The sequence below is a fragment of the Chroicocephalus ridibundus genome, chromosome 14 (genome assembly GCF_963924245.1).
Source record: "Chroicocephalus ridibundus chromosome 14, bChrRid1.1, whole genome shotgun sequence".
Taxonomy (NCBI): Eukaryota; Metazoa; Chordata; class Aves; order Charadriiformes; family Laridae; genus Chroicocephalus; species Chroicocephalus ridibundus.
In genome coordinates, this window is record NC_086297.1 from 14,901,021 (window position 1) to 14,915,968 (window position 14,948).

Genomic DNA, 14,948 nt, shown 5'->3' on the forward strand with positions numbered 1-14,948 from the left:
TTGAAAAATTTATATGTGCATGCATATTACAGACTTGCTGGAAAAGTCAAGAGTCACCTTCCAGCTGAAAGCTGAGAGAAGCTACCACATCTTCTACCAGATCCTCTCCAATAAGAAGCCTGAACTGCTTGGTAAGGACAGCCATCACCTGCTGGTGTTTTACAGTAAAATCAACATGGGAAACTTTTCCCTAAATAAGCCAGCTCAGTGACAGAGGGTCCAGTGGCACCTGCTGGCCTAGCACCATGTGTCACAGGCACCCAGCTTCCCCTTCCAGCAGGTGCCTCAGGCCGCGCGCAGCACTGAAGCTTTGATCACGTGCTTATTTGTGTCCTCTGTATTCCAACGCCAGTGACGACTGGGCTACCAAAGCTGTACACAGCACTTTTATCTCTGCTTAACAGTGTCGCCCTAGGGGTTACTCCGCCTCCAGTTTATCTTCCCTGAGTAAGTTCTAATGCAAACTGTGTGCAGGTGAGGTGGGGGGGGTGGCTAATTTACTGTTCCTGCTTGTGTGGAAAGTCCAACTTATATGGGCCAGGTCCTGTGAATAATCTTCGATAGAAAGGTGAGAAATTCCCTGGGTGCAGGATGGCCAGATGCCTCGATCTACAAAATCTGAACCCTTCATCATATGGGCAAAAGTTCTTCCCCCTTTCCAGTATAGCCCCTCCAGCCTTCTCCCCTTCCCACTCCCATGGCATACCCCACCCATGCCCTGCCAGCGGTCCCAAACCCTTTTGCCACACATTCAACCACTGCACTCGTCCTCACCTCACTCTGCCCATCCCTCCCAACTGTCCACAGAACATCTCCCAAGGTGGAGCTCTGATCCCCACCCTCCCTCTATGTGCCCTCCCGACATTTACCGCCTCTCTCTCCCCTTCCCAGAGAGATTGCCGTGTGCCAGGGGACTGCATGTCTGTACAAGGACACAGATGGATTCATTTTCACTGTATGGAGGGCTTCCTCTCCTGCACGCTGCACAACCCCACTGCACATCTGCACACCTTTGCTTCTCCTCTTGCTCTGCAATAGGATTCAGGACTGAAAATGAGATAAACATGCATGTTTGTATTCCTTATTGCACTAGCACACAACCCCAGTGGGTGCAAAGGGCATTCAGGATGGGTTAGTATATGTCACGTATGAGGATAAGCACATATGAGTCTTACCTAGAGGTGTCCTTCTTAAAAGCTGTTTCTTTGGATTGCCCTTGTTCCTTGTCTGCCAGCGTTGAATGTTCAGCTCCCAGCTCCACGCATATTAAACTGATGGGACTGAGAACTTCTCTGAGACTTTCTGCTCATCCAGTGGAAGGCAGATGAATGGCTTCACTCTGTCTTTCTTGCCTCTTAATAGAAAATCAAGAGCTGGGGGTACAAAAGGAAAAAGATCCTGTGAAACCTTGCTGAGCCATTGTTCCATTTTCACTGCCAGGATCTGGCTCTCACTCCTTTGTTTGCCTTTCAGAGATGCTCCTCATCACAACCAACCCATACAACTACCCCTTCATCAGTCAAGGGGAGATTTCTGTAGCCAGCATTGATGACCAGGAGGAGCTTGTTGCCACAGATGTGAGTACACTTAGGAAGGGGAGACAGTATCACTTTTACCATCACCACCATTATAACCAGCTGATCTATCTGGTCTGCAGGCAGCCATTGACGTTTTGGGCTTCAGCCCTGATGAGAGAATGGGGATTTACAAACTGACAGGGGCTATCCTGCACTATGGGAACATGAAGTTCAAGCAGAAACCACGTGAAGAGCAGGCAGAGCCAGATGGCACGGAAGGTAATGCATTCATGGCTTGGAGAGATTAATTTCCAACTGGTTTTGTACCAGGAAAGCAGTTGTTCCTTGATAAGAGTAAAAAGGAGGTTCAACCTTCAATTTATTACCTCCTGTAGAGTCACTTTCTGCATCCACTTTACCACTTTATTCCTGATGGTTCTGCTGAAGGACCTTGTGCCTGGGACATATTACTGTAGAATTCACCGGTTTCTGGTAAAACATCCAGACTTGTTCTGTTTGGGTGACATTGTGGAGAAGCGGCCTGAAGGGAAAAGCATTCTGTTGTTCCATCACCAGTGCACTCACTGGTTTTACCACACTGTTGGGGCTGCCATAGCCACTCAATCATGAGGACCAGCCCTGCAAGGCTATTTGGAAAAGTAAATGAGAATATTGGTGAAGCTTTGTGGATAGGGTAAAGCCAACTAGTTTGAGGTCTGGCTGGCTCCCACGCATTCTGTCTGTCCCAGTTAAGAAGAAAGTCTTTCAGGGTTTTTTGTGTGTGTGTTTTTTTTTTTTGTTTGTTTGTTTTACAGAGGCGGACAAAGCAGCATATTTGATGGGCCTGAACTCAGCGGACTTGCTGAAAGCTTTGTGCTATCCCCGGGTGAAAGTGGGAAATGAATATGTCGTGAAGGGCCAAACAGTGGATCAGGTGAGTGTCAGGGAGCAGCAGGGGCCATCCTCTCCTTAAGGGACAGGAGTGGGTGCAGGTCACGGCTGAGGATGGTCAAGACCATTAAGGCCTGTTAACGCACTCTGTGGGCTGGCAGTATCTGTGCGTGGTGGAGGGTGATTTATTCTGGTGATGCAGTAGCAGTGCCCTGACACAACTGTGTGAACCATCTCCCTGCAGGTGCACCAGGCAGTCAATGCCATCTCCAAGTCAGTCTACGAAAAGCTCTTCTTGTGGATGGTAATGCGCATCAACCAACAACTGGATACAAAGCTGCCAAGACAGCACTTTATTGGGGTCTTAGACATTGCTGGCTTTGAGATTTTTGAGGTTTGTTTTCACATAGCACTCTCAGACTTCTGTCTGTCTTTAAACGCGTTTTCCTTTTGTTTCACTTTTTGGACCTTTCCTCCTCACCCCAAGGCAGCCCTCAAGAAGAGGGCCAATCTCTCTGAACCTGCTTCTGCCTTTGTAGATCCATCACCCGCTTTGTAAGAGAAAAGAAACAGCAGAAGCATAGCCATGAAGCTGCTGTCACCCTCCCCATAGAATGTGTATTTAGTGACATTAGGGTCACCCAAAAACACACCAACGCAGGCTGCATCAGCCATGTGCTGCACAGCACAACTCTTCTGTAACCCTCAACCACCCATGATATATCCTCTGCGCTATTATCAAAATGCTTCAGGGATAGTCTGGCTGACCTTGGCTTGACATCTGTATGAAATAAATTGATGAGAGTTGATTTAACAATATTTACACATTTACTCAAATATTAGTTCAACAGCCTGGAGCAGCTGTGCATCAACTTCACCAACGAGAAACTGCAACAGTTCTTCAACCACCACATGTTCGTGCTGGAGCAGGAGGAGTACAAGAAGGAAGGAATTGAATGGACATTCATTGACTTTGGGATGGACTTGGCTGCCTGCATTGAGCTCATTGAGAAGGTGAGTTTCTTACACGACTTATGCAATCACACAAATCAGACCTGGAAGCGTTTCTTAAGAGTGTTTGCACTGAGCGCCTTCAGTACGCTCTCTCTGTGAAGCTTCCAGGACTCCTTACCTCCTGCCTTCCTTTAAACATAACCCTTGTGATTAGTTATCCAGTGACTGGAAGTGTATTCTGCCGTCTAAAAAGACATTGCTTTTTTTTAATCTGTTCTGTTTTTCTTTCTTCCACATCATTCTATTAGGAGACATTTTGTCACTGAAAGGGTTATTAAACATTGGAATAGGCTGCCCAGGGAGGTGGTGGATTCACCATCCCTGGAGGTGTTTAAAAAAAGGGTAGATGGGGCACTGAGGGACATGGTTTAGAAGTGGCTCTTGTCAGGGTAGGCTAAAGGTTGGACTCGATGATCTTAAAGGTCCCTTCCAACCTCAACAATTCTATGATTCTATGATTCTGAATTGTCGTTTCATTATCATATTTGCCCCAGTTGTATTCTGTCTTTGCTTATTGGTTCCTCCTTGGGTTTTCCTCTCAATTAAATTCAAATGCCTCATGTCTGCTTGCTTTTACCTCCTGCGTGAGGACAAGTCACTACTATATTCCAAGAAGTTACCGCACAGTTTTTGCTTGGCTTTCTTTGTTTTCCAGACAATGTCTAGGTAGTGCAAAAGCCTATTTATGAAAATCTGGTGCTTTTGAGTATCTTGCTGTTATAGAGTCACGGCACCAAATTTGTTATAGATTGTGGCCCAATAATTGACAGGAACCAGTCCAATTAATCAAATTAGTTTATTAAGCAAGCGGCAGCAAGCAAAACAGCGCTGGGCGGCCGGGGAGTCTTTGGTCCGCCAACGGCGCACACCCACTTCCCGAAAGTAGCTGATTATATACTCTTCTGGTTCCCGTATATGTGTCAATCCTGGTATATTCTGTGTCTGAGCGACGTGTTGCTAGGGGGTCAGTCTTGTCCCGCCTCCTGGTGGTCGTGAGGCTGAAGGCTCCTCATCTTTATCAGTGTCCTTGGGGAGACTCTTTTCAGCTTATCGCACAACTTAGCTCTTCCCTTTGAAGTGTTAAAGCACACCAGATGCCTGTGATTTAGGCCTTGAGGTGTCAAAGCGCCCCAGACAGCACACCGGATGCCTGTGATTTAGGCCTTGAGGTGTCAAAGTGCACCAGATAGCACACTGGATGTCTGCGATTTAAGTATGTGAACAGTCGAAACATTGTAATTTTTCACCAGCCTTTAAGAAAGCCTGATTTGATTAACAAACATGATTCTATTTATTACATTGCCAGGTGTTCACAAAAAATCTTGTTTATCTGCTCCTTCCAAGATAATTCTCTGTAAAATACCTCCAGTACTCTAAATACGGCATTTCTTTCACTCCATGTTATTATAACTTGAATTAGTCTTATTTGAAAACACCTTTTTTCTATTCAGCCCATGGGCATCTTCTCCATCCTGGAAGAGGAGTGCATGTTCCCCAAGGCAACTGACACCTCTTTCAAGAACAAGCTCTACGACCAGCACCTGGGCAAGTCCAGCAACTTCCAGAAGCCCAAGCCTACCAAAGGCAAGGTTGAGGCCCACTTCTCCCTAGTGCACTACGCTGGCACAGTGGACTACAACATCACTGGCTGGCTTGAGAAGAACAAGGACCCCCTGAATGAAACTGTTGTGGGGCTGTACCAGAAATCATCTATGAAAATTTTGTGCAATCTTTATGCCACTTTTGCTTCCATAGATGAAGGTAAGGTCAGAGGATTATGTCTCCTGTCCTGTGTTTCCTACTGTACCTATCACCTGACTTGAATCAGTGTTGAGTCAGCATTCGTGCTCTATGTATTAGATGCACAATTATAATGCTGTCAAAGGGATCTACAGCAGTACCTCAGTTGGACTGTCATCTCATTTTCCAGCTGAAGGTGGTGGTATTAAGAAGAAAGGAACCAAGAAAAAGGGCTCTTCCTTCCAAACTGTCTCTGTACTCTTTCGGGTAGGTGTGTTCTCTGGCACAGCATGGTTCAGATGCAGAAAATGGAGAGAAGGCAGTCACACACACACAGAATCACAGAATGGTTTAGGTTGGAAGGGACCTTAAAGATAATCTCATTCCCCCCACCCTGCCCTGGGTAGGGACACCTCCCACCAGACCAGGCTGGTCAAAGCCTTATCCAGCCTGGCCTTGAACACCTCCAGGGATGGGGCATCCACAACCTCCCTGGGCAACCTGGGCCAGTCCTGTCAGACCTGGCTGCACTAGTTCACCATTCCCACTTTCTGTGTTGCCATACCATACTGTGGAAAGTTACCTCTGGGATCCGGTAGAGGTCAATTTGAATTGTACTTTGCTGATGCAGTCCAACGAGATGGTGGTGGAGAAGGGAATCCATGTGCTTTGATCAGGTTGCACAGTTTCAAGAGAGACCAAAGGCTGTCTTGGCTTTGACCTTTGGTGCTCACAGCATCCTTCCCTTAGTTGGTTGTAACTGGCTTCTTCCAGGAAGTGTCTCTCTGAGTACAGGGCATTGTGTGGCAACCAGTGCCTTGCAGTCAGTGTGGACAACACAAATTACACGTTGCAGCCCCTTGATGCTGCTGTGACATATCTATATCCTTGGGCCAGGTGCAGGCTCAGCCCTTCCTGGCAGGATGAGGAGTGCAGCATCCACCCGGCTGTGGCGTGGGCCTTATTCATTATGTATGTCATTATTGCATGGGATGATTCAAGAAATGCAAAGTTAACAAAACCTATACTGCAGAGCGGGTGACTTCTGATGTCATAGAATCATAGAACTGCCCAGGTTGGAAGGGACCTTTCAGATCATCTACTCCAACCATCAACCTAACTCTGACAAAACCATCACTAAACCATATCTCTGAGCACAATGTCTACCCGGCTTTTAAATACCTCCAGGGATGGAGCCTCAACCACTTCCCTGGGCAGCCTGTTCTAATCCTTAATAACCCTTTCAGTGTAAAAATTTTTCCTAATATTCGTCCTAAACCTCCCCTGGTGCAATTTGAGGCCGTTTCCTCTTGTCCCATGGCCTGTTCCTTGGGAGAAGAGACCGACCCCCCCTGGCTACCCCCTCCTTTCAGGGGGCTGCAGAGAGCGAGAAGGTCTCCCCTCAGCCTCCTCTTCTCCAGGCTGAACACCCCCAGCTCCCTCAGCCGCTCCTCACAGGACTTGTGCTCCAGACCCCTCGCCAGCTCCGTTGCCCTTCTCTGGACACGGTCCAGCACTGCAATGTCTTTTTTTGTGGTGAGGGGCCCAAAAGTGGACACAGCACTTGAGGTGGGGTTTGTGGCTCAATTCTCTTTTAAATATACATAGCTAATATATCTAAATAATAAAAACAACAGTTCAAGCCATTCATTCATTTGATCAAGAAAGACAAGATATTGGTATCCCAGGATATTGTTCGTTTCTTCCCATCCTCATCCTGTTTAATAGCTCTTATGATTAGTTTCTAACCACTAAGGTCATTTTAAAACTGGAGGAAAGTTGTATCCACTGTTAGTAGCTATTTACTTTGCTGATGCCTACATAGGATTGTAGAATATTCACTAGAGGAAAAAACTTCTGAATTTTTTTTTAATCAGAGTCAAATCATACTGAGAATATTTGCATTATGTCTTGAAGTAATATAGAGATTGCAGATGATTTCTTTTTTACAGGAAAATCTAAATAAGCTCATGTCCAACTTGCGAACAACTCATCCTCATTTTGTGCGTTGTATCATTCCCAATGAAACAAAGACCCCAGGTAATTTATAGAACACGGAGTAGAAATTGGCAGAATGACCAATTGACCAATGCTAGAAAAATCAATATATCCCCATGTTGCACTGTCATAGGCCTGATGGATCACAAGCTTGTTCTGCACCAGCTGAGATGTAACGGTGTCCTGGAAGGCATTCGAATCTGCAGGAAAGGATTTCCTAACAAGATATTATATGGGGATTTTAAGCAAAGGTCTGTAATAACATTCTTGCGTTTGCATCGAGCCCAGTTCATTTGAGAGAAAAGTCTTGCTAAACAAGTCAATGATATAGTTCTTAGGAAAAGACTATTTTAATATTTAACAACTATGGAAAGTATGAAGACATCTCTAATAGCAGGGACTGTGTGGGCAGTGCCCACACAAATAACTTCCTGAATATCATATGCCAAAACGTATTTTCACTTCATTCACGCTCATGTGATTGTTTGGATATTCTTTGTTTAAATTCTCAAATTTGACACAAGCATGTTTCAGCAAAAATACGGAGGGTGGTCTGCACCGCATCTTATATTTAACCATTATCTAGTAGAAGTTTGAAGAATGCTGTTTGAATAATTCTAACTAGGATAGTTTTACTGAAAGGAAATTGTGTTAAACCTGATACCACTTTTCTGATGAAATTACAAGCTTGACTGGCAAATGTAGCTACATTAACAAAAGAGACTTCACCGGGACATCTAAATTAGTTCCACATGGCACTCTGATTTTGTACAGGGCTAACATTTCTGCAGCGCCTTAGCTACATTATTTTATAGATTAAAAAAACCCACAAACGACTTTAACTCCGGAACTGCCATGCAAATAGGACATTTGCAAAGGGTTGCTAAATTTAGCTGGGGTCATCTGCTTGTTGTATTTGAAAAAGCAAATGTACAGTCAGATCTCTAAGAACAAAGAGAGTACAGCACACTTACAGCACTGAACGGGGTATCCTGGGGAGCAGGGGCATTGAAAATGGGAGCAGTGGCATTTTGGGCGCTCACTGAAGACGACTTCCCAAGGCAGTGATGTGTGTGGGCAGATTTGTATATGGGTGAAGAGAGGCATGCTGAAAAGCATAGGGGGTGGAATAATCTCTCAATGGAGGATTAGGAAGAATACATTGCTAGATACTATGTCTAATTCTGGTTTACGTACTTCAGGAGGAATGCGAGAAGCTGGATATGGTTCAGAGAAGAGCTACAGGACAAATGTGAACTCAAGTGCAGTGAGAGAGTTAAATCAAACTATTTAACTCATGAAACTGTACGTTAACAGATGATTTATTTGTGGTGTAGAGAGCCTACGGGTGTAAAGATTTCTGAATATACAGGAAACTGTCATCAAAAAGACAGACTCAAAGCAGAATTCCAAGGGTGGGACCTAAAAAAGGATGTTGTCAAGGTAGAAGTGAAGTATACCTGTCCTACAGTGAGAGTGAATAGCTTACCTGGGACACTAAAGGTTTGAAGGCATCAAATAAGATTGAAATTTCTTTTTTAAAAACACGTGTACTAGATTAATGACAAAATGGGGGCTGGATGAACAAGGGACTGGGAGGACCGTGTACCTGTGTTGTACAGGAGGTCAGATTAGATACTTGCAGCAGTCCCCCCATTCTTAAAATCCATTAATTTTTTGAATTTACAGCTAACCCAGTGAGCTGCCCCACTAGATTAATGTAAATGACTGTGACATAGATGAGCAGAGTCTCTCAGGTCCGGAGAACAGACCATCCATGCCCTCAGTCTCAGCGAGGGCTGTAACGTGCTGGGAACCTCCTGAACTGCTCTGCTGACTGTTTGCTACTTAAGGCTGGAGGTGTGAGTCAGACTCAGCCTAACTCCAAGTCTTCAAAGTGACAGCTGCTCTTGTAGCATCCTGTGCACTGAAATGATACCGACAGTTGAGCTTTTTTGCCTTTATTTTGTCAGATACCGCCTTCTGAACACCAGTGTCATTCCAGAAGGACAGTTTATTGATAGCAAGAAGGCATGTGAAAGGCTGCTGTCTTCCATTGAGATAGATCATACTCAGTACAAACTTGGACACACTAAGGTAAACATTACATTTTTCCACACAATGAATAATCATTCATTGCATTAAAATATAAGCCTGGCAATGACTGATCTCTGCTCTTTGATTGCAGGTGTTCTTCAAGGCAGGTTTGCTAGGTGTCCTGGAAGAGATGCGAGATGATTGCTTAGGACAACTGATCACGCAGACACAGGCTTTTTGCAGGGGATACCTCAGGAGACTTGAATTGAAAAGAATGTTAGACCGAAGGTGGGTATCTTCTGCAAGGTCTGGTTCCCCAAAGCTGTGCTTTTCACACAGTACTGATGGATCACTCTGATTTCAGGGAGTCCATCTTCTGCATCCAGTACAACATTCGTGCATTCATGAATGTCAAGCACTGGCCCTGGATGAAGTTGTACTTCAAGATAAAACCCCTCTTAAAAAGTGTGGAAACTGAGAAAGAAATGGCCATGATGAAGGAAGAGTTTCAGAGGACGAAAGAAGAACTGGCTAAGTCAGAAATCAAGAGGAAAGAACTGGAAGAAAAAATGGTGACTCTGGTGCAAGAGAAGAAGGACCTGCAGCTGCAAGTACAGACTGTACGTAATTTAAAACCATCCTTGGCTTGTCAGATCGCATCAGTTTTGTCTGAGTGTTCTGTTATTTCATGTTCCGATTGCATAATGAGCAGGTGATTTCTGCAAGTGTCAGTTCCAATGTGTGACAATGAAACGCATTTCTGTGTTCTGTAAAAAGGAAAATGAAAATTTGGCTGATGCTGAAGAAAGATGTGACCAGCTGATCAAAGCAAAATTCCATCTGGAAGCAAGAATAAAGGAGGTAGTAGAAAAACTAGAGGATGAAGAGGAGATAAATGCTGATCTGGCAGCCAGAAAGAGGAAACTGGAGGATGAGTGCTCTGACCTGAAGAAAGATATTGATGACCTTGAGTTAACATTGGCCAAGTCTGAAAAGGAAAAGCACGCCACGGAAAACAAGGTAGTTTTATTTCTGCTATTTGCATGTTTAATAATAGTTACTCTGTCTATATATAGGATGTAAGGGTGCAGTCAACTTGAACAATAACACGATGTTGTATAAGGAAATCTATGGGCCTGGTGTTAAATTTGGTCACCTCTATTGTGCAGGAAAACCAGCCCATAAGCATACAAAATGCTTTAAAATGAAAGTTCAGAATTGCCTTGTGGCTTCAGAAGGGTGGATACGTAAGCAGAGATATTGTATAGTCTGACCATATAATGGAACTAATTAAGACTCTTTGGTAGTCTAGCAATGTGTTTATTACCTTTGTGTGATCACTAACCTATACAAAAGCCAAAATTATTAGAGACCTTCAAGTATTTTACCTTAAAATAGGTTAAAAATCTAACTGAAGAAATGACAGGTTTGGATGAGACTGTTGTGAAGTTAGTCAAGGAGAAGAAGGCCCTGCAAGAAGCCCACCAGCAGGCACTGGATGACCTACAAATTGAGGAGGACAAAGTTAATACCCTCACCAAAGCCAGGATCAAGCTGGAGCAACAAGTGAACCATGTGAGCACAGTCAACACGAGGAAAAGGGGCAGATTCTTCAGTTGTTCCATTGGTCATCTTTATATATTTCTGTGTTACAGGTTGAAGGATCTTCAGAACAGGAAAGAAAAGTTTGTATGGATCTTGAACAAGCAAAGAGAAAGCTTGAGGGAGACTTGAAACTTGCGCAGGAAACCATAGTGGATCTGGAGAATGATAAACAACATTTAGATGAAAAATTAAAGAAGTATGAGAAAAAAAATGGTGACAAATTTACTATTTGTTTTTAACTGGACATATTTTCTTTTTATTAAAAGAACATTTCCTTTACAGGAAAGACTTTGAATTTAACCAGATGCAAAATAAAATTGAAGAACAGCAGAGTTCACGTATTCAATTGCAGAAGAAGATCAGAGAATTGCAGGCAAGAGACTTTATGTAACTGTAACATTTTTACTGTTTGTTTGGTGAAAATGTAGAAGCATGAATAATGCTTGTCCACAATTGGTCACTGATAAAATCTCTGACTCAGTCACAGCAATAACCTCGATAGGTTGTAATAATTTTCTTCCCACAACCGAAAGCCACGATCTAAAGTTAGTGTGAGTTGATCGGTAGGTCTTTTCTTGTTGGTAAGCCTTCACCTCCAATGGCAAAGCATTAAAATTCAAAGGAACTTTGTTTTGCTTATAGTCCCCAAAACAGTGGGATTGGTATTCTACTATGGCAATTAGGCATTAACCTGAGCATTGAATTATCTCTCCCCTTAATGATTCCTGATATGCCATTTCCTCATGATTCAGGCCCGTGTTGCAGAGCTGGAAGAGGAAACCATGAGTGAGAAAGCGACACGGGTAAAAGCAGAGAAACATTGTGATGAGCTGGCTAATGAACTTGAGAAAATCAGTGAAAGACTTGAGGAGGCTGGAGGAGCCACCAGCGCTCAAACTGAACTTAACAAGAAGCGTGAGGCAGAGTTTCAGAAGATGCGTCGTGACCTCGAAGAGGCCACGCTGCAGCATGAAGCCACGGCTGCCGCCCTGCGGAAGAAGCATGCGGACAGCACAGCTGAGCTTGGGGAGCAGATCAACAACCTGCAGCGAGTGAAGCAGAAGCTGGAGAAGGAGAAGAGTGAGCTGAAGATGGAGATTGATGACTTGGCCAGTAGTACAACGACCATTACTAAGTCCAAGGTGTTTCTTTATAAGTGAAATACTTGAATTGGGAATATTTCTGTCTGGTGGGAATTTAATGCAATTCAAGCACGCATACACAGATTCCACTTTCTTACTCTCTTTCAGGCTAATCTGGAAAAAATATACCACACACTGGAAGACCAGATGAGAGATATGAAAAGCAAATTTGAGGAAAACCAGAGAAATATGAACGAGATGTTGATACAAAAAGCCCAGCTCCAGACAGAGTCCGGTAAGGAAGGCACAAGGATCTGCTGAGGGGCTACTTTTTCCCTTCAGTAGCAGAAAGACCCTCTAGCGAGTACCATGAGTGAGACCTAATTGTTCCCAAGTGCATATTCTGCTTTCAGAGTCATTGGTACAGGCACAGACAACATTAGAAATAAATGAAAGGAGATGAGTTCATGAGTGACACTTTAGAGTTCATATGCCAATTGCAAGCATTATTTGCTTAGGTAAATAATTCCCAGAATGATGTGACATAGCTCGCTGATTCCATGCAGGGGGACTAGGAATTTGGGACAGTCCCAAATGATTTGAGCAACCTGTTAGAACTGCACTTTATCCTCCAAGAGTGCACGTGTCCACTGTGTGTACAGCATCTGTGTATGTGCTACCCTCATGAAGCTTGGTGCGGCTCCCACGCAGGCTTCTGGGAATGGTGTGAGTGACAAGCATGAAAGGTCCTTGCTCTGATTGACTGCAAGGTCGGACATCTCAAATTAAAATGCCACTGAACTGGCTTCGACTAACCTTCTGAATTCTAGGGATTTTACACAATAGTAGATCAGGGAGTTCTGACATACGCTATTCTAGCAGCTGATCCATAGGGCTCTGCCTGCCATGAAAATCCTTTTTAAGTGAATTTATATGAATTTATGTGAACGAACTCTGTAGGCACATCTGTATGTGGACGGAGATGTAGGTACAAGGAAACAGCAGACCAAAGAGGGCATAGCATGTGAAAGTCTCCCAAAATCTGGAAGTCTCTGGAAGCTAGTGGTCCTGATGAATCCACAAGAACCGCCAAGGTCTGCCAAATCAGCCCAAGGCCACGGGCAAACACCAGCATCAACAAGGGGGCTGTATGACTGGGGCCACATCCAAGAGGGTGGTGGCTGCAATATGCAAAGACTATGGGATTATACATACGCCCTGGTGAAAACGGGAGCTCCTGAGGCTGGGGTTGGCCCAACAGGTATCGCTCCTACTAGGGAGATACGGCTGAACGTGTGTGCGAGTGAGCTGTGAAGGAATGTGTGAATGTGCTGAGTTCAGAGTTGCCTGGCATTAAGAGTAACAGCCTGAGGCTAATAACTGCAGCAACTTAATTAGTTAAAGGTGTCCAAATAAATACTGGTTGTGATCTGTGACTCCCCCATGTCCATCCCTGGTCAGGGAAAAGGGAATTTACAACACCTTTTGATGGAGGAACACACAGATGTGGGAACACACAGACCATAACCAAATTCTTTCTTCTTTTCTTCTGAGTGATCTCTTTGAAGTGATCATGCTTGCAAGATGATTCTGTAAATCTGACCAGCTTGTTGTAACGTCGTTGTGCATAGTGCTCAAGGGGAATCTTAGAATGAAATTGAAAGCTTGAGAAAAAAATCTAAAATGGCTCAGGAAAAGGCTGAAAAAGATGATACTGAGGGGCTGCAAGAAGTCCCAAGAATTCTAGAGATGACAGCGTGGACTATAGGCACCTCTCCAAGAAAGTAGAGAGGTGTTACTTCAGCCCAAAGGACAGAGAGTGATGTAGAATAAATGTTTTCCGGTTATCGTAAAGCTTATGAAGTGAAATTTTAGGATATACCTAAAATGAATAGTATGGATAGAGAAAGGAGAGGTCAAGTAAACACTGGTAGCAGAGGTAGGAAAGCAGAAGAAATTACTAATCCTGTGCAAAGAGTTGGAGACTATTAAAGTGTTTAGTGGAAGGTATGGTAAAACGGAATGGGAAGAAAACATAGAATAAGCTAGAAAGGGTGATACAACTTGAAGAAAAACATCTTGAACTGGAGACAGGATTTCCAGTTTCCCTAATCTTCTTTTAAAAAAGGTTGTCAGTGTAGAAGAAATTTAGAAGGTATAACAAACAAGAAAGGAAAGAGAAAGGAAGGTTTGAAACTAAGAAAATAAGTGCTATGCCCTTAAGTAGTTAAAGCTGAGAAAATTGGGGGTTAAGCACATGTATATGGAGGTCTGAATGAACAGTAAAACTCAGGATTAAAGCGGAATAGGAGTAATGTTTAAGGAGATAGAATAGATAAATGTGGGGGAAGACATATCTGTCTCATAATTTCATTACCAAACCTTGCATTATGCTAAGAGTAAAGATGACATGGTAAAAAATATATATGCAAAGAGAATGGTAAAATAAGAATGGTAAAAGTACGTACGTAAAGGTAACAACTGATGAGGTAAACAACGTTGTGTGATTCCACTTGTCTGTTACTGATTATTATTTATATCTGCATGTTTTCAGGATGCTTAATCTGGGCAGTGCTGGAAACTTGTCTTCTCTTGTCACAGGTGATCTAAGCCGTCAACTCCAAGAGAAAGAAACCATGACGTTGCAACTGTCCAGAAGCAAGCAGGCAGTCACGCAGCAAATAGAAGAGCTTAAAAGGCAGCTAGAGGAAGAGATCAAGGTAGTGCTAACTGCTGAGCACATGCTAAGGCTTCAAAATGTATCAGGGCCTCAGTTCATTTAAGAAACACTTTTGCAGCTTTGTAAGTATTGTTGCCTACAGTCTAACACAATGAAATTACTGCTGGGCAGAATGCGTACAGTGAGCACTGTGTTTAACTGCTTTGCTAAGGAGGTCTCTGACACATTGTAAGTGGTTTCACTTTTTGGTTAATTCTTTTCACGTGCTTTTTAACTTTGAAACCTTGGTCTATTGATTTTTTTTTTTTTGCTTCTGTAGTCCCAGGGAAGAAAAGCTACAGCATATGCCAAGGTGAGAGCATCACTCTTGGTCTTTTCTGGTGG

The 14,948-nt window shown here is 43.6% G+C and overlaps 1 protein-coding gene across 4 annotated transcripts in view; it reads left to right on the forward strand.

Annotated features, from left to right (window-relative positions):
• The window catches only part of LOC134523348 (myosin-3-like), a 31,886-nt gene that overhangs the window by 9,118 nt on the left and 7,820 nt on the right, over positions 1-14,948 (forward strand). For 3 of the 4 annotated variants that reach the window (XM_063352195.1, XM_063352197.1, XM_063352196.1), the window contains exons 10-29: positions 33-131; positions 1,474-1,577; positions 1,658-1,796; positions 2,333-2,451; positions 2,653-2,802; positions 3,252-3,422; positions 4,874-5,183; positions 5,353-5,429; positions 7,115-7,202; positions 7,294-7,411; positions 9,134-9,257; positions 9,349-9,485; positions 9,562-9,817; positions 9,975-10,217; positions 10,596-10,772; positions 10,853-10,998; positions 11,085-11,175; positions 11,555-11,944; positions 12,053-12,179; positions 14,486-14,604. In XM_063352195.1, the coding sequence (XP_063208265.1) occupies positions 33-131; positions 1,474-1,577; positions 1,658-1,796; positions 2,333-2,451; positions 2,653-2,802; positions 3,252-3,422; positions 4,874-5,183; positions 5,353-5,429; positions 7,115-7,202; positions 7,294-7,411; positions 9,134-9,257; positions 9,349-9,485; positions 9,562-9,817; positions 9,975-10,217; positions 10,596-10,772; positions 10,853-10,998; positions 11,085-11,175; positions 11,555-11,944; positions 12,053-12,179; positions 14,486-14,604 (3,185 nt within the window). Of the gene's footprint in view, positions 1-32; positions 132-1,473; positions 1,578-1,637; positions 1,797-2,332; positions 2,452-2,652; positions 2,803-3,251; positions 3,423-4,873; positions 5,184-5,352; positions 5,430-7,114; positions 7,203-7,293; positions 7,412-9,133; positions 9,258-9,348; positions 9,486-9,561; positions 9,818-9,974; positions 10,218-10,595; positions 10,773-10,852; positions 10,999-11,084; positions 11,176-11,554; positions 11,945-12,052; positions 12,180-14,485; positions 14,605-14,948 lie in introns of those variants that run through there. The other variant, XM_063352198.1, reaches the window with a different exon arrangement.